This window comes from Lytechinus pictus, chromosome 9 (assembly GCF_037042905.1).
Source record: "Lytechinus pictus isolate F3 Inbred chromosome 9, Lp3.0, whole genome shotgun sequence".
NCBI lineage: Eukaryota > Metazoa > Echinodermata > Echinoidea > Temnopleuroida > Toxopneustidae > Lytechinus > Lytechinus pictus.
The window spans coordinates 16,317,238-16,337,374 of record NC_087253.1 but is presented as its reverse complement, the minus strand read 5'-3'; the positions used below and the strand labels follow the sequence as shown (position 1 = coordinate 16,337,374).

Sequence of the window (20,137 nt, the reverse complement as noted above, 5' to 3'; positions counted from 1 at the left end):
GAAGCGGGGAGGGGGGGACGGGGGGGGGGGGGGGGGGGGGTCGGGTCCTGTCCCCCCTAAATTTGAGGTGGGGAACGGAACCCCCCCTAAAAACTCTGTTGATAACCTTCTTTTTTTTTTGCTTGTCAATTTTGTTTCATGCGTCCCCCCTAAAATTTTGGTTGATAACCTTTTTTTTTTTTTTGCTTGTCCAATTTTTTACCTGTGTCCATTTACTAATTTCATGTGGACCCCTTTTAAATTTTTTGGCTTCCGCCGCCAATGCTCGCTGCCATTTCGCGCTGGTATTGTCTGTTTATCTTTTTTCAGTTTTATTACAAGCTAATTTACATGGTTACTATAAAATGTTCTTGAAAGGAACTTTTTTTTTAAATAACAGGCATAAGTGGGAGTTATCTTCCTTATTGTGATTTATTTTCTTTATCGTATTTTGCATAATAATTATGTGCACTGACTATGGCATTCTGTAAAATGAAACAAAATTAGATTACATGGGGTTTTTTAATTTAAAATACAACAAACATTTATAGCTCGATCCTTCCCCCTTTAACATTTTTTGTGTGTTTGTGTGAGATATGCTTATGACTTACAAGTTCTATTTTTTAGGCCAGTAGTTAAAAAAAATCAACGCTATTGGCTCTTAAAAGTCCATACACTCCAGTAAGTATACATACCTACTGAGGAAACTCTAGCTTGGAGAAGCCATTAAATGGATAGTGCGAATTATGGATAAGATAAGAGCAAAGTTCCCGCTACACTTTAAAAAAAATTAACGCATTACAAATTTTCGCAAAAATTTGCCAGGGGGAATAAACTTTAGATTAAACAAATCTTTTTTTTTTTAATATTTATGTTTTCATTATAAATTACCAAGATTCCAAAATTTGCAACAGATTGGAATTATCACACCATATATATATATATATATATATATATATATATATATATATATATATATAAAACATGAATCGATGATACGAATACAAAATTAATGAAAGAAAGAAAGAAAAAAGGCAGAGCAATTTAAAATAACGGATTATTTAAGACAAATACGAATACGAATACAAAATCAATGAAAGAAAGAAAAAAAAAGGCAAAGCAATTTAAAATAACGGATTAATTAAGACAAACCTTAAGTGGTCATTCGCGGGGTCAAATCTTTTTAGGGTATTTTTTCTATAGCTTTTTTTTTTGGACTAGCCAAACGTTTTTAGGGTATGTTATTTTTCCCCAAGCTTTTTACCCGGGGCTTTTTCCTCCTCGTTTCTTAAAAGTGTTAGGGTTCTTCCCGATTGTAAGCAACGACCCTGGGAACGGGCCTGGGAAACGGGAAAACGGTCGTGAAATTTGTTACCTCTCTGTCCACGTGACAACTTGTTTAGGGGCCAAAATGTGTAAATGAAGCCCACGAAAAAACTTGTGTAGGGGATTATTTTTCACACTGAGAAAAGCTCGTTTAGGGGGTATTTGGAAATAATTTGGTCACGCATGTGTACAGTAATACATTTTAGGGGCGGATCCAGCCTTTTCCAATGGGGGAGGGGGGGGGCGGATTTTTTTTCAGCCACATTTTCACCTTCTTTGAAGGGGTCACTTCTAATCTAATCTTTATTCCTATAAATCAACATAAATATATAACAATATCATAAGCCCCATTTAAATATTGCTAATTTTTAATATACATATTGATCTGATCCAAAAGGGATCTGTTTATGGCTGTTTGCAGTTAGCCATGAAGGCGTTACATATTTCAACAATCAAATACTGCAAGCGCGAACTGAAAATTTTGACATTTCTACCTGAAGAATGTAATTCAATGATTGTAAGCACTTTTTTGTAATCGTGAAAAGGACAAGTATATAACTAAACAATCGATGCGAGCGCGAAGTGCGAGCGGAAAAATTCGAGATTTACACCTAAAAATGGGTCTATTCATGTTTCGTAAATCATGAAAAGGATGAGTAATTGCGAATCTTCCTACATTAATAATGCGAGCGCAAAGCGCGAGCAGAAAATATTTGATATTGTGATATGAAAATGGACAATGATTTAAATAGTATAAGAGAACAATCTGCATATCTGAATAAACATGCGCGCGCGTGTTCCAGGTTTCGACCTAAAAATTGGGCATTCTTAATACCTTTTTTATCATGAAAATCAATAAAGCGAGCGCGAAGCGCGAGCTTGAAATATTTGATATTTTGATCTGAAAAAGGGTCTATTTAAGCTCTGTATTTCAAGCACTTTGTAGGAAAATTGTGAGGTGGATATGAATCACATTTAAAAAATAGCTGATATGTTTCATTATTATTATTACTTTGAGTTTTGACATATGACCGGGACATTCTAAGAACATTGTCATCATATGAAAATGATGAATATCTTCCTATTTCTCTTCCTAAGCGCGCGATGAAACTTGTCGATATTCTATTCTGACAAAAGGGACAATTTGATTATTAAATTAATATCTTACTTATTAATCTTATAAGCCCAATGAGAGCGCGAAATCTGTTAATATTATGGCATGAAAACTGTACATTTAAAGCACTTTTGTAATTATGAATAAGATGCATGACTTAATATTTTTTTTCAACAATCAATGCGAGCCCAAATCGCGAGCCGATTTTTTTTGATAAACTGTCTTAAAATGATGGTTTTAAGCAGTTTAACTCACCATTTAAAATGCGAGCGTGCAGCGCTATTACTGATACAATGGATACGTTTTGACAATCTGACCTGAATAGGGATATTTTGAGAACTTTTTGGAATACATCAGTAAAAAATTGGTACCTAACAAATCAAATTTTGCGAGCGCGGAGCACGAGCAAAAAATGTTAATATTTAGAGTCTGAATATTAACATTTTCTATTTTAGACCATAAAACAATTTTTTTACCTAGTACTTTTTTAAAAACAATTTGTAAATCAAACAAAATACTGAAAGTTCGATTTTCGAGCTGACATATGTTTTGTATATTGACTTCAAAATTTGACATTTTAAGCTCCATATTGAGCAAGATATATAATTCACCTAACAGGCATGAAATATTAAAAAAAATTATTTTCCAAGTCTTCCCCTCATCTTACTTTATTCACTCGTCTTCCTCCTCTTATGTTTCCCATTCTTTTTTTCTCCCCTCTTTTCCTTTTTTTTCTCTTTCTTTCCCCTGTTTTCCCCCTTTTTTTTGCTCCGCCAATAGGGGGGGGGGGGGCAGGCCCCTCGGCCCCCTGGATCCGCCTATGAATTTGACTGCCCCCCCCCCCCCAGGGGCAGATGTAAACATCAATTCGTTTAGCATTTCGATCCCCACTCACATCATCAGCATTGAAACAGACAAGAATCATTGAGTCACATTCGATAGATATAACGAATAGGCGTTTATATGTCATGGTCAGGTACTGATACAGAGTGAGAAACAGGCACAGATAAATGGATGTGATCGAACAATTATCTGAAAGATGGGGTCTATAAATAATCATGAGGCGCAATTGCTCATTTCATTTCATTTACTTATATACACAATAACCTGATAACAGGAAAGTAAAAGAAAAGTTTTTAGGCCTACATCTTAAAACCATTCTGAAAAAAAAATCAATTTTATTGAAATATAGCAATACAATACATTCATAAGGTACTTTGAAACCTTGAAAGCATAGCTTGTGAATCAGGTTCCCTATAATGGTAGTATTTTGTTAATAATAATGGTAATTGAGATTTCTCGGTCATCAAGTGACTTGTATATAGGCACCGTTTCAAAATAGAATTACGATAGATTCGAATCATACTCGAATTGCAATTGATCTGTATTGGTGTGTGTAGTTGAGATATAGGTCTGTTAAATATTTTACAACTTGACTTGACTCCATCACAACCTGACAACTATTCGTTGGACCGGCCTGTTGCAACCGTTAATGTCACACTAACGCATAATGTCGCAGATTGCGACATTATGCCGATAGCGTCCAACGCATATATGTCACAGTCAACGCATAATGTCGTAGCTTTTTACTAACGCATAATGTCGCAGCGATATTCGCTTTAGGACTCGAGTTAATATAAGACATAAATTATGTTTTCACTGATTAATTTGTGCAAGCTCTGTCCTATGAACGTTTTAAGAGCGAGTCTGGTGGTGGTGGTGGGGCAGGTGCGGATGCAGGGGAGGGGGTCAGTTCAGTATCGAATTCATTGTCAGGAGAAGGGGGCGGACTTTGGAAAAAAATTATGTGTGGACTAGTGAAACGCAAGTATACGCCTACCACCATTCATCTGTGCACATCGCTATACATGCAATTCAACTCATTTTGCGAGAGAGTAAGATCATCTAGCTGAAAACTAAATACAAATTTCTTTACATTTCATTGTTGTTCATGACATTTTAAATAAGAAATTATATTTCTTATTGTTACTCGGAATGGGCCATCAATATATAAAAAAAAAATAGCGCGCGATTCGCGCTCGCATATCTTATACTGCCAAAAACTGCACAGAATGTTCATTGCCTTGGTCTAAATGCATCAAATATCCAAAAAGTTGAGCTCGCGCTTCGCGCTCTCATTATCTATTTAGGCAATGTGAGATAGCTTATCTTGATTGTAAGAATACTTCAGTCTTTAGTTGTGACTGCTCCCTCTATAAACCAACAGCAAAAATGGGCTTTTAGCGGACGATCGGGGAAACATGGATGAAAATATTCTGCCACCACCCCTTTTGGAGAAATCCTGCTTTATATACTGTATAAGAAACACATATGTATGCGTGCTGTGCCCCTGTACTCTAGCAGGGATCCAAAAGTTGGATCCAGCGCCCTAGTCACAAAGCTTGCACTTAACACTCCATTGTGTGAAACATGCAAAATAAATGTTATCCCCTCTTTTCCTTTGCCACCACCAGTTTCGAAATCCTGGTGCCACCACTGCTTGGGGGCTCTCGTTATTTCGAAGAGAAACGAATATAGGTTGTCAATGCATGTAAAACATGTAATGCCCGGTTATTATTTTTTTAAGAAATAGTATACGCAGATTTTTTTTCATGTGAGGAGGGAATGTGAAAACGAATTTTAAGTGATATTTAATGATTTCGTGCACATTTTAGTGAATTTTGTGAAACTCTTCATTAAGAAAGGAAGCCGTTTTCACTTTTTCCGCTACGTAACAACATGTTATTGATTTATCACGTGCTCCCCTCTCCCCCAGGGGAAATTGGTATAGGACCTATCGCTTATTATTCATACGGTACATTCCGAGTTACAATACGAAATATAATTTCTTTCTTAAAATGTCATGAACAACGATAAAATATTAACTTGTTAAAAAGTGACCACTCTTCATCATAATGAATTCAATAGGCCTACTGCCCCCTGCATTCGCGCCTGTCCCTTCAAACACACTTCCCCCCAAAAACCGTTCAGATGACAGAGCTTCAACAAATTACTGAGTGAAAACATATCTTATCTGCAACTCGATTCCTAAATAAAATACCGATGCGACATAATACGTTGACTGTGACATTATGCCAAAATCATCCAATACATATTGTCACAGTCAACGCAAAATGTCGCAATTACGACATTATGCGTCGCTGCGACAGTCGGTTGTAACACGGCCTTGGTCCGATGCATGGGAAGGAATATTGCCTGATTGCTCGGAGTGGAAATTTAGCCACAACCAATGACAACCACCAACCAGAATCGCATACATTCGTAATTCCGAAGGTTCGGATATTCCGAAGGTTTGTTATTCCGAAGGTTCGTATTTCCAAAGGTTCGTAATTCCGAAGGTTCGTTAATCCGAAAACGAAATGAGGTTCGCAATTCCGAAGGTTCGTTGATCCTAAAACTAATGATTAACGAACCTTATTTCGTTTTCGGACTTACGAACCTTCGGAACAACGAACCTTATTTCGTTTTCGGATCAACGAACCTTCGGAACAACGAACCTTATTTCGTTTTCGGATTATCGAACCTTCGGAATAACGCCACAAATGTTCGGATTAACGAACCCTTTAACGTTTTCGGATTAACGAACATCGAGGTATAGGCAATTTACGTGTTTCGGAATTACGAACCTTCGGAATAAAGAACCTTGGGAATTACGAACCTTCGGAATTACGAAGTGTAACCACGAGAATATGATGAAGTACATAGTAGGTCTAAATTACAAATATAGGCCAATAAGATGGGGGGGGGGGGCATAGCATTAGAATTATTATTATTTTTTTATTGTTTGATCTGACTAATTAATACGCTGTATACAATTCATATAACGCTTGTAAAATGGAATATTAAGTGATGATTTATTGTTTGAGACGTTTAATTGAACAGTGAATGATTGATGATGTTGTTTCGATGAGACCAGAATACAAAAAAGAAAGTTTATAAGAAAATGATGATTATAATAGGGGCTCCTGTTTAGGCCTGTGATCTTGTAAGGGGAGCAATGAAATATGACGCAGTCACATTTCCCCTGCGGACGCCGTACGGCGAGTCGAAAACAGCCACATTTTTTTGGTACCAGCTGCATGTGGGTGGTCAATGAATACAATTTGATAAAACGGCCGTTTTCGACTCGCTGTCCGACGGCCGTAGGGGAAATGTGACTGCAGCATAAATCTAGCAATCGTTTGGAAGCAAATAAAAAAAAATTGGCATGCAATAAGCAACAGTGCAAACATACATTATTACCTGCCTGCTTTATCAGACATAGCATGTAGGCCTATAGAAAATGATTTGATTGGATAGAAATGAAAAAGATCTATTGATTGCCAATTTGTGTTTAGACAACATCCCTCGTCAAAATAAGAAAATAAAAAGGAAAATGAGAGAAAGCAGAATGAAGAGAGGGAACATCGATAGGCTTAAAGGTCAAGTCCACCCCAAAAAATGTTGATTTGAGTCAATTGAGAAAAACAAGCAAAACGCTGAAAATTTCATCAATATCGGATGTAAAAGTTATGACATTTTTAAGTTTCGCTTATTTTTCACAAAACAGAGAGTCAATGATGTCCCTCATTCACTATTCCCTTTCTTTTTAATTATACAATTTCAATTTTTTTAATACAAATTTGACAATAAGGACAAACTGCCCTGAACCAGAAAATCTTATAATAATGGCCATTCCACATGTTCAGGGAGGAAAATCTTTGTTACACATGACAATAAGGGAAAAAATAGAATATTTCACACATTGTATAATAAAATACACAAGAAATAGTGAGTTAATTATGTCATCAGTCCCTCGTTTGCATACCAACCTGGATGTGAATATAACTGTTTTGTGAAATTAAGCGAAATCTAAAATGTCATAACTTTCCTATTTTACATCTGATCTTGATGAAATTTCAGTATTATGTTTGTTGGATTTTTTCTTTTTATTCAAATAAACTTTTCGTTGGGGGTGGACTTGACCTTTAACTGAATATTTCTTTCGCGTAGCATTATGAACACGAGGATTGGTAGATCGCTAGACGTATATTCGTATAATGTTTTGGCTTGATCATGCTTAATTCCTTCGCTGATTTACGTTTGGTTCTGTTAATAATAATAATATACAAAATTTATAAAGCGCTTTTTATGAAAGTTTCAAAGCGCTAAGAAAGAAGGGGGGGGGGGGGGGAGGAAGAATACAAGATAACTCAGTAAAAAGAACAACAAAGAAACAGAAGAAAGTGAAAACACCATTACGAAAATTACTATTTATTTATGTTATTTATTATTATGTACACAAGATGATACGTTTATCATGTATATATCAATGTTGTATTCTTTGTTAGAATTGTTTTGAATAAAATATCTAGCGAAATATTGTGTAAGCATATAATCATGATGTGTCCGCGTGAAGGATATATGTGAGTAGACTCGCAGATTGTGTGAGAGTGTGTGTGGGTGCACGACGAAATGTCTTGAAGGTGCTTCAACCAGAATTAGTTAAAATGGATTCAGATTTACTGCTTTTTAATTGTAAGCTAGGCTATTTTGGTGGACTGAGTGCAGGCGATTATACATTTTTCTGCGTTCATATAGCCATATAATTATAGCACCGCATCCACTATACGGCCCCCGATTGACACCATGCCTGTTGATGCTTCGGACGAGTGCTCTTCGTCAAAGGATCCTCGATATCAGGTATTTTGGGGCGGTTTGGAGCTTATTATGAGAGAGTGAATAGTACCTGGTATATTATGAAAAGGTTCCCCACCCTATAAAGAAGAGCAGAAGGCTGTAACACAGTTTAGGCTGTGTACTGTATGGTTGTCTGGATAAAGTTGTACAACAACATATCATACCAGGCTTTTGCCAGACAATCCTTTCTCGGATTCGGCGACACCCAAGCAAGATAAGATAGTTGTGTGCCCTTGAGTTCGACCTCCGTTCGCTAAAAAGGATATCCCTGCATTTGTTATATTGGAACCTTAATTCTGTAAGTTTTGTTTGTTTCATATGTTTCATTATTTCATGACCAGTAAGTCATACAGGTTTTTCGGTTTTGTGGTCTTTGTATCATTTGTATAAAACGGAAGAATGAAGAAGAAGAAGAAGGAGAAGGAGAAGAAGAAGGAAAAGGAGGAGGAGGAGGAGAAGGAAAAGGAAAAGGAAAAAGAGGAGAAGGAGAAGACGAAGAAGAAGAAGAAGAAGAAGAAGAAGAAGGAGAAGACGAAGACGAAGACGAAGAAGAAGTAGAAGTATAGAAGGAGAAGAAGAAGAAGAAGAAGAAGACGAAGAAGAAGAAGAAGGAGAAGACGAAGACGATGAAGAAGAAGAAGAAGAAGACGAAGAAGTAGAAGGATAAGAAGACGAAGACGAAGAATAATGAGGAGGAGGAGGAGATGATCAGGGAACAAGATTAGTTCTGGAAGAGAGGGATGTGTCGTGTATTTATAAGTCTAAACTGCGATAATAATAATAATACTTATTATAACATTTGTAGGGCTCTTATTGAATACAGACGTTTCTAAGCGCTCAGTTTTCTGCCTATCAATTAAATTACTGGGAAAATAAAAAGTAGTTTAAATGAATTCAAAATTTTTTTTAAAGAAATAACCGAAAGCCACCACGTAGCCACCATGTAGCCACATCCCCTATAAATGGTCCAAGCTATATATTAGCACCTTATATTTTCAACATACAGGAGAATGTCAAATCTCATTGTTTTCAGGTCAATTAATGACGACGAATGTTGATGGTGACGAATGCATGTGGAGGGTTTTAACGGGGACCATTAGAGCCCATATGAAAAAATAAATTGTTCCAATTCTATTTTTGAATTGAAGGATTTTTTTTGGAAGAAGTTGGGAAGGATTGAAGAAAAAGGAAAGAATAATTCAGGAAGGACCTGACAGATAAAGAGGAAATGAGAATTATTTGTACTCCTGAAAATTCAGAATTGTTTTACTTTCCTTAACAGAAATAGCAAATCAAAATGGCTAACAGCACAGAAGAGATCTGCACGGCCACAGATAGCGACCATTTCTTCCTGATCGTCATGTCATGTGTCATCTTTTGTAAGTATTGTCTCCCCACCATAGGCGGCGGAAGCGGGGGGGGGGGGACCTGTCCCCCCTAAATTTGAGGTGGGGGGACGTTCCCGGCCCTAATTTTTTTGTTGAGAACCTTTTTTTTTTAATTGTCAAATTTTTTAGTTAGTTTCCTGCGTCCCCCCCCTAAGTTCAGGTGGACCCCCTAAAATGTGTGTGGTCCCCCCTGAAATTTTGGTTGATAACCTTTTTTTTTTATTATTGTCAACTTTTTTACCTGTGTCCATCCCAAAATTTTAGGTGGACCCCCCAAAAAAAACCAGTATGTACACTTTAAAAAAAAAATCTTAAACAAGAAAGTCTAATGTTTGATCTCTGGCCTTCAAGACAGCACCTTCTATATAACTTAAAAGCACTTTCTGATGAAATATTACTGAAAACAATAGTCCGAAGTCGAGAATATCACGGCCATTTTCAACGGTTTCATTTTGCCACGAAACGAGTTTTAAAATTGGGAGGAGGGAGGGGGGGGGGCTGCAGTGACAGTCAGATGGTCATTTTTTATGATTTTGTATACACGTTTACTGCAAAATGAGGGGGGGGGGGGGTGAAGCTCCCAGATTGGTTCCTGCACGAAGGATTAATAATAACAATAATGAAACATTTTTGTATTTTAGCGCAAAGTGCATGGGAAAACTTGCATGTCTCTAAGCGCTTTTATCAAGTGGAGATTGAGAGGAGATCACTGGGTTCCTACTCGTTTACGAAAAGCGTAAGAAATGTGTCTTCAACCTCTTTTTAAACTTTCCATGATTATGTTTGTATATTCCTCAGATATTCTGGCAGATTATTCCATGAAAATTATTGACTAATTGACCTTTTTTGTTTCAACATTTCTAGTGATGCAGATGGGTTTCGCTTTCCTCGAAGCTGGATCGGTCCGGGCAAAAAACACAACCAACATTCTGCTTAAAAACATGCTCGATGTTTGTAAGTATTTTCTTTGAAAACTTTATTTTGCATACATGTATTGAATGTTTATTATGTATTAAGTTAACGATCAACATTTAGCATCTATATACTTCCCAACCGCGTTGATTGGCTGAAAGTTTTTGTTTGGTAACTTTGGTCATAAGTATTCTACTTTGACACGAGTTTGGCGGGATTCCGTGTGCTTTGATATCCTTTTTAATTTATTTTCTAGGTATTGGAGCGGTAGCTTACTGGGCCATCGGCTACGCCTTCGCATTTGGAAAGCAAGCAAATGCGTTCATTGGCTACCGGTATTTCTTTTTCGAGAGTCTTCCGGCATGCCTCTACTCTCACTTCTTCTTTCATTTTGTGTTTGCTGCCACGGCGGCCACTATCGTCTCCGGGGCCATGGCGGAGCGTACGGAGTTTATGGCCTACTTTGTCTATTCCAGCGCCATAACTGGTAAGCTTCATGCATCTTACGTCTTCATTTGATATGAAGTCACTCTGTAATACATCAACCCACCCCCTCCTTAGATCACAACGGGGCATATGATTATGATAACAATATTAACATGATTAATCATGCAATGACACTACTACTATACAACTACTACTATTCCTACTACAACAACGACAACAACAACAACAACACCACCAACAACAACAACAACAACAACAACAACAACTACTACTACCACTACCACTACCACTACAACTACTACTACTACTACTACTACTACTACTACTACTTCTACTACTACTACTGCTGCTGCTGCTGCTGCTATTACTAATGTTACTCCTACTAATAGAACTGCTGCTAATATACTACTGCTGCTGCACTGGGTTCCGCAACACAAAAATAAATGTTACAAATCAATCGTACGCTTGATTTTCACGATTGATTGTACATTGTGGTCAACGGAATCGATCGTAAATATATTCTTCAATGATGATTTCTAAGTTTTGTTTACGGGACCATGGTTATAATATCTTACTAGAGGCGTGGATTGTTTGCTGCACTGTGATGACGATCGTCAAGAGACCTCTGGGGATTTACAAAGGTGTTTTTGAATGATAGATTATTGGTTTGTTCATGTCTTTTTTGTGTGTCTCGGTCCAGGATTCATATATCCAGTCGTGGTACATTGGGCTTGGTCTAGCGAAGGTTGGCTTGCCAACGGACCATCAGGTCTTGCTTACCAGGTGAGTTTATATTGCAGAGTTGTCTGCAGAGCGTTAACGCCCCCTACGTTCGATTGATATAAACTTTCTTGGATATTTGAATGGATATCAGATAGGAATATACCCAGGCAAGATTCTGACCGCATGCCTCTATTATATCAAGTTTCAAATTATTCTTCTCCAAGATGGTTGGATTATTCCCAGGATCAGTACTTATACTTATAATCAAGAGGGTCTATGACAACTTCATTTGTTAGACTATTCCATGTCTTACGTATTCTTACATAAAGTCATATCTTTGTTTTAACTCTGGTAAATGTAGCTTCGACCATCCAATTTCTTAATAATGAAATGTGAAATGCAATAATGTAAAAATGCTAAAGGCGATTTTGAGTTTTGGATAAGACAACAACAACAACAACAACACTACAAAGTTTAATAATATACTTGGCGCACAATTCTTTCCATTTTTTAATTCCAAATTAGCACTTTTCAATCTTTAATAGATGTTTAGAATGTGCCATCAATATTGTTTCAGAATAAGTTTCATTCATAAGGTTTTTCACCGAAATGCCTTTGTCTCTTTATGCTTAATGAATGAATAAAAAAAGACATTCCCGTAAATCCTAAATCTCCCTTCTAGGATTTTGCAGGTAGTGGAGTGGTTCATTGTGTCGGAGGAGCTGCTGCTTTGGTCGGAGCCGCCATCCTAGGCCCTCGTATTGGTCGCTACGATGAGAATGGCAAACCTAAAGAGATCTCTGGTCATACAGTCCCGGTAAGACAATACATGAAGAGATGGGCATTGACCTCAATACCTTTCATTGGACCGTTTCAGCGCTGATAAGTTTTCGTTATACTCCATAGTTCCCTAGTAACAGTCAGACACCAACGCTTCTCATACGATCAAAATACAATGAAAGTTATTGTCAGGAAAGTTGTCAGCATAGTAAAATGCAGACTTTTTTCCTCTCAGCCTTCTTTTCCTCCTCCTCTTCCTTCTTTTTCTTCTTCCCCGGCCTCTTCTTCCTCTTGTTCACTGTCATTGTTGTGGCGGTGTGCGCGAGCGCGTTTGTGTAAGTGTGTGAGGGTGTGTGTGTAGGGGGAGGGTGTATAAAAGCGGAGCGTTTCATGAAAGGACTTGTCGGATGTTTTATCCGACAGATGCCACAGTAACAGTGTCTCTCAGCCAAGTCAGATCTGACAACTTGTCGGACAAAACTGCTAATGAAACGCTCCCCGGAGTCTACATAGAATTAAGGCATAGATTCATGTAAAAAAAAAAAAGACATTGGGTTATTTTCACTTGCATGCTCACCATGCTAGCACATAATACTTTTTATTCAAATAAGATGAACTAATGTCTAGGTGTACACTGATTTCTTAAAGGATTTCTTTCAAATTTAGATGGTTGCTCTTGGTGGCTTCATTCTCTTCTTCGGATTCTTTGCCTTCAATGGCGGTTCCCAAGCAAGCATCTCGACAGAAGGCGATGGAACTACGGTCTCTTTGGCTGTGGTCAATACCATCATCTCAGGGGCTTGCGGTGCTCTGGTCGCCTTGGTCATCAAGAGGATTGGTTTCAGCGGAAGCTACTGGTCGCTTCTGACCACTATCAACGGTGGATTGACTGGAATGGTAATGTTTTGCTTGTAATTAGTACCTAGTAGTTTATTAACAAGTTGATTTCAGAAGACGTGTTCGTTTGAACCATGGAGCTATAATGGTTTGAACCGCTTTGTGCGTTTTGTTAATAGAAGCTAATACCATGGAGCAATTGCTAATACTCTAGGAGGTAAACAATTGTTAAAAGGGCTGATGTGTTGCCAATTGTCGGAATGGTTGTGTAGCTCAGGGGCCGCGGAACGGTTTTGAAAGTGGGGGGGGGGTGTGATTTTGTACATGGTTTCGGGGGAAAAAAGGTGTGTCTATGGGGGGGGGGGGGGGGCTGAAGCCCACCGAGCCCCCCCCCCCGGTTCCGCGGCCCCTTTAGCTTATAGCCAATGTCATAGAAGTTGGCTTTGACTAATTAACTCTCCTTTTCGCAGAACAAAGAATTACATAAGTCCAACTGTTTCATTTTCATTTTTCATGTAATAGCATGTGAACAATTATTGCAAAGGAAGATGCGTGTAATGTGGAATCTGTTTAAATCAAAACAGATCAAATCAGAACAAGTTAAAAGTTTTCGAAGAGGATCATATCATCATCATATTAGGTAATGACGTCTGGATATCAAATGACCTAACTAGTGAATGGATAGGCAGGAAATTTGATAATGAAAATAAAAAAGTTAGACGAAGTAATAGGAGTCGAAATTTGATTAGAAAATCAGATGATGTAGATGAAACCACTCATCTTTGTACGAATAGAACTCAGTTGTTGCACTCAGTTGTTGCACTGTTTGTCTGATTTTCATTCCCCTTTCCTTTGAGGCCTTTATCAATTTCAAGCTCTAAGCTTAAGATGAAGGTCTCCCACATTTCAAAATGTATTATGTCGATATATGTATATATATAATTTTTTTGTGCTATTTGTTTTTATAATAAAAAAAAGAGATTTATCAAGTATGAATATATTTCAATAGATTGTACATATGCATATGTTATTAATTATGTCATTTGCTTATTGTTATGTTATGCTAAGAAAAAAAATTGATTACACTTGTATATACTTTTGTTCTTGGAATGTGAAAATAAATAAATCAAATCAATCAAAATCAATCAAACGAATAATTGAATTGGAAAGAATTGTTTCGCTTGCTCCCTTACGTCAGGTTGCAATCTGTGCTGGGTGTGACGCCGTATACCCATGGGGAGCAGCGATCATTGGTGCTGTAGCTGGTGCTGCGTACATGATGTGGAGTTCTATGATGGTTTCTGTCCGGGTTGATGATCCTTTGGATGCCATTGCAGGTAAAAGCATAGGCGGCGAGAGCGGGGGGGGGGGGGGAACAGGTCCCCCCTAAATTTGAGGTGGGGGGACGATCTCCCCCTAAAATCTTTGTTGATGCGCTTTTTTTTTTTTGCTTGTCAAAAAATTCTGTCGGCCCCCCTAAAATTTTGTTTGATATATAACCTTTTTTTTTTTTGGTTGTCACAAAATTTTGGTAGTCCCCCCCAATTTGTTTGGCTTCCGCCTTCAATGGGTAAAAGCACTACTTTCTTTCAGCTCTGATGCTTCGAATCATTAAAGAACACTGAATAATTGATAAGGGCTTTACGTCCGCCGTGCTTGAGCAAATACATTTCGCACCTCGACGCAGAACGAATTTTAGAACACAGTACATATATTAACGGCGCGCGTCAAATAACATGTAATAGCTGGGAGGTCTTTGTCGAAAAATTGGTTAACCGTCCTAAGTTCCAGAGATGACGAGAAATTGCAAATATATGTATGTCGTTTGTCCAGAGTCTAGGACGAAACTGCTATTTGGTTCACCAGTATTTTCTACAAAGAGTTCATCATCATCATCATCATCGCCATCATCATTATCATCATTCTGATACGGGATGAAGGCACGAGCCTGTAACTCCCGATCGCTTCTTGTAGTATTAGTGTTGCTGAAAACTACTACTTCATGAGCTTGCGTGAAGAGTCATGAAAGCGTAAAGTGCTTACTTTGCCAATATTAATCTATACATGTACATTTATAGTTGTCTGTTGTTGGAATTTGTATTAAGTGTTCAGTCAATTTATTACTCTTCTACCAAAAGTCTTTATGTCTGACATTCATGGCTATTCATTTTCATAAAAGGCATTTGATAATACATTATCTAGGTTCTTGAATACGTCCTGCGTCGTGGAGCGAAACTCTATATTGATCGACACCGCAGAACAGATAAGGGATAATGTCCGCCGTGCCTGAACAACTCTCGCTTTAGAATGTTTCCCTTCTGCAACGCGGCCGCACATACAGACAACCAGCTTCACAAACATATTCACATTTTCAATCCAGAGTGCGGATAAATTCCCTTATTGCTCATCCGTCAGAATTTATATCCTATTAACACGGAATGCTGACTATGGCAATATCTATTTTAAATCTATGGTTTTTGCCTCCTTCTTTCGATTATAATTCATTATTAAGTATCGACCCATCTGTATCAACATCAAGGAAATATACATTAATACACTTTTGTTTACCTTCCAACGGCTGATGTTCCTAAAGCGTTATGCTCACTACATTATGTATCTCCACATTTCTTTTTAGTACACCTCGGAGGCGGCCTTTGGGGAGTGTTAGCGGTGCCCCTCTTCGACATGAACGACGGCATAGTTTTTACTTTCTCAAAGACCGCATGGCAGGTTTGTAAAACTGATATTTCTCTTTTTGAAACGAATGCGAAGAATAGCATGAGTTAGAGAGCAGAAATGAGTACTTAATGTTAAGCTTCTTTCATCTGTCGTATAGGTGTTTAAAATAATTAAAGGGACAAATTATTCAGAATTATAGTTGAAGGATACACATTTTCTAAAAAAATTGCTTTTGAGTGGGGGGGGGGGGTTGGGGGGTTGGGGGCACGACAAAGACTAGCTACTCCAATCACTTAAGGAAATCGTAACTACAGGTATCAATGTTTGAACATCGTCCATATAACCATCTGACTTTAAAGCACACCAAGTTTCGAAGCAATTTTGGACAATCGGACCTCTAAAATGAATTCGACATGGGAAGATAAAATATCTTGGAATATCGCCAAGTAGATGGCACTTCTCTGACTCCATGCTTAATTTTTGTGATGTTTTCTTTTCTTCATTTCACCCAGTCCTTTGGTTGGAATCTTCTGGGAGTCTTTGTCATCACAAGCTGGACTTCTGTTCTTTCTTTAGTTCTCTTCGGTTTGATGCAGGCTTGTGGCATCCTTCGCGTCTCTCCGGAGATGGAGATGAAAGGTATGTGTAAAACCATGTAGGTCTAGTGTGAACTGGGTTATTTAATCCGGTGTTATACAGTTTCAACACCGTTTAAGTATATTCCTGACCAAGTATTCATTGGGTCCGCTTTATCATTGACGGGAAGAACACAGCGCGTCTCACAGTGTGAAATCACCTGCAGACTGTTACATTGAGCATTCCAACAGTATGTTAGTCACCCTGAATTTCACCTTGTCTACTCCTACTGTTGAGGTGTCAACAATGTGAAAATAACTACACACTATTAAATTTCAACAATTCAACAGTGTGTAAACCACATTTTCACATAGTCTGCTAACACTCCACTATGTGAACACATTACACTGTCGAGATTGTTCACAGTGTGAAATTATTTTCACACTTTAAAATTGAGTATTTTTTCAGTATAAGAATCACATTTTCCCATAGTCCAATTTGTTAACACACTCAACATATCTGTCTACAGTGTGAAAGTATTTTCACACTGTTAAATTTAGGATTTTAACCGTATGTGAGTGACATTGTCACAGAACACACACTTTTTAATATACTCAACAACGTAGAGAGGTCCTCAGGATAACAATATCTTAGAACATTTAAATTTGAACATTTTGATAGTGTGAATCATATCTTTGCATGATTCATTAAGTGAACAGGCACTGTGAACATACTGTGAACACGCAATGTGAACACACTATGTGAATTAATTATGTGAACACACTATTTGAACACATTTTGAGCACGCTGAACACACTGTGGATACACTTCGTGACACAGTATGCAGTGTGATCTTCAAAGAGGTTTATTGATTCGAAACAAACCGCATCTACCCCATTGTTCTCTTCTCTCAGGTCTGGATATACCCAAACACGGTGAGCCTGCGTACCCCTTAGAAAGCTACGGACACGGATGGGCCGAGTCTAACCAAGACAACGGTGTAAATGGGCACCCACTCGGTAGGTTTTCAGCTCACTCACATGGATACACCTTCCAGATTTATGTTGCGTCGTTTAGACAGAGAGCAAAATGGGGAAAACGTTGCGATGGGTAAAACTCAATCAAGGACATTGCTGAAAATGAATTTAAAAATATGGAATTGAAATTGAATTTTGCTTACTTTTCCCCATGATGGATTATGCAGAACAAAGTGATATTGAAATGAGAGAGTCGAAGATGTCATCAACTTACTATTTCCTTTGTGTGTGTTTTTTTTAATTGTTAAATGAGAATTTTCGCGAATTTAACTCTTCATCAATGATAGGTTTAACGATAATAATTCTACAAGTTCAGATAGCAACAAAGCCTTGTTTCACATTATAAGAGGAATACTACTAATTAAATGAATATAAATACATAGAAAGAGTAATTAGATGACATCAGCGATACGATCTCTTGTATACCGACAAGTCGGGGAAATGAAGCGATAATTTTAAATGCCATAATTTTTGTATTTTACATCCGATTTCGACGAAGTTTTCGGCTTTAATTGTCTTGAATGAAACATGTTTTTGTTCGGTTGGACTGATCTTTGATATGAAACATCACTGATGTATTGTACTCTTTCTTTCTTCTTGTTTTCAGGTCAAGTACAGGAATATACGAATTCCGCCTTTGAGGGCGCTGTAGCGATAGATAATCCTTCTTATACCGACAAGGGAGACGGAAACGATCTTCCTCTCTGAAACTTCATTGCTGTTTTGATAACCTCGCATAGCAACACGATGTGGCTATGTTTCCAATGTTGTTGGCCATTTAGAATCCAACCAATTTTAGAACAAGTTTATGGTTTACCTATAACCCAAGTAGGTGACATTAAGATGCCCGATATTATTCACGGTAATGAAAAGAATCTAACCTGATCTATTCGAATTTAATGATTGTTCAAAAATATGTGAAACTTATCAAAGGAGGTTGGAGTAAACTCCTTCAAAATATAACAAATTATAAACATTTATAATGTTCTTTATGAAACGTTTCATACGACAAGCAGCCCTACTTGTCATGCAATATAAACTCCACGATTATTATTTTTTAAGGTTTATGACGACTTGATAGTGGATGCGTACATAAAATAATGTGTGAATTGTTAGATGCACGGGTCACCAACGTAACCATGGTAACGATCTCTCCCTGTGAAAACTAAAAACAATGTCAGACTGGTGCTTAGTTTATGCAACTTGATTTTTTTTTTATATTGCTTATCCGTACTCCTTCCAATAGATAAAGTGCCTTAAACATCATTGTTGTAAATATCTTTGCCATCTCTTTTGTCCGAATCGGTATTATTTTATCATCACCATGTCATCATCATCCCGATCATCTCACTACCGCCAGCATCGTTATTACAAAAACAAAAAGCAAGTGCCCTAAACATTGTTGTTGTAATTATCAGCGTCATAGATATCGTCCGAATCAGCATTACTTTTATCATCATAATTATCATCATCCTCTCGCTACCGCCAGAATCATTATTATAAAAAAGCAAGGGCCTTAAACATCATCGTTGTAATTATCAATGTCATTTATACCATCCGGAACAGGATTACTTTTATCTTCATAATTATCATCATCATCTCGCTACCACCAGCATCATTATTATGTGGAAGAGCCGTGTTGTAGTGGTTCTGACTCTCGCCTTGTAAACAGAGGGTCGTGTGTTCGAATCCCACCGCGGTCTAGCGTCCTTTGGCAAGGCGTTAATCCACACTTTGCCACTCTCGACCCAGGTGCTAAATGGGTACCCGGTAGGATGCGAAAGACATTGTACGTTTGATTTTGCCAGCGCCATAATGAGGCTGCGATGAATGCAAGGAATACTCCCCGGGGAGTGGATATTGTGCACTCTTCGTGCGGGATTGAAATGAATCCAATGACCGGGGTAATAATATGCTGTAACGCGCTTTGAGCCATTCAGGGAAAAGCGCTTTATAAAAATTGGCTATTATTATTATTATTATTACAAAAAAAGTAAATGTCTTAAACATCATTGTTGTAATTATCAATGTCATTTTTATTGTGCGAATCTGCATTATATTAGCACTATCATTATATCATCTCATACCGCCAGCATTATTGTTACTAAAAAGGTTAACATACTCGCTATTATCACTGATATTAATAGTAGTAGGGGTAGTATTAAAAGTAGTATAGAGTAGTTCAGTCACTGTCTTTCTAGCCAAGTCATTCTATTAGTATATTTTTTAATATCCAATTTATTGTTGATTAAATTATGTAATATTAATTTCGCATTTCTATGATTATTTAAACTCGTACATTTTATGGAGTATGATTTGTTATTCTTGTGTATTAAACTTAACAGTTTTTTGTGTATTAATAGTGATAAACATGACAACTTCATATTTTTATACGCTGCATAATAAATGATCACATTGATTATCAAACAATTTACTGCCATCTGGAATTGTTTTTACTCATTCTAGTAATATGGGACAAGACAATCTCAATTTGTATGCAGTGCTGACTGGTTCATAACTACTCCCCCTCAAAATATACTACACCTAGAACACATACACACTCTCACCCTCGCGTATAAACACACACTCACTCACACCCTTCCTCACACCCCAAATCCTTTGAAAGAAACAGTGTGTTC

The 20,137-nt window shown here is 37.5% G+C and overlaps 1 protein-coding gene across 2 annotated transcripts; it reads left to right on the top strand.

The window, feature by feature from the left end:
• Positions 1 to 7,774: 7,774 nt before the first annotated feature.
• On the top strand, positions 7,775 to 19,928 carry LOC135155513 (putative ammonium transporter 1). Of its 2 annotated transcripts, none has more exons than XM_064104811.1 (12): positions 7,775 to 8,122; positions 9,402 to 9,498; positions 10,372 to 10,461; positions 10,676 to 10,906; positions 11,567 to 11,649; positions 12,272 to 12,406; positions 13,036 to 13,266; positions 14,405 to 14,543; positions 15,842 to 15,936; positions 16,398 to 16,524; positions 17,376 to 17,480; positions 18,106 to 19,928. In XM_064104811.1, the coding sequence occupies exons 2-12, from the start codon at positions 9,417 to 9,419 to the stop codon at positions 18,204 to 18,206; spliced, it is 1,419 nt and encodes a 472-aa protein (XP_063960881.1). In that variant the 5' UTR covers positions 7,775 to 8,122; positions 9,402 to 9,416; the 3' UTR covers positions 18,207 to 19,928. The 2 variants fall into 2 exon arrangements, with proteins under 2 accessions (XP_063960881.1, XP_063960880.1); XM_064104810.1 differs by having other exon boundaries at positions 7,780 to 8,417.
• Positions 19,929 to 20,137: the final 209 nt, after the last annotated feature.

Excerpts from the sequence above, each read along its gene's own strand:
- LOC135155513 (XM_064104811.1), top strand. The coding sequence starts at position 9,417 with ATGGCTAACAGCACAGAAGAGATCTGCACGGCCACAGATAGCGACCAT. Across the intron at positions 9,499-10,371 it reads CATGTCATGTGTCATCTTTT|TGATGCAGATGGGTTTCGCT; the intron begins GTAAGTATTGTC and ends CAACATTTCTAG. Across the intron at positions 12,407-13,035 it reads TCTCTGGTCATACAGTCCCG|ATGGTTGCTCTTGGTGGCTT; the intron begins GTAAGACAATAC and ends TTTCAAATTTAG.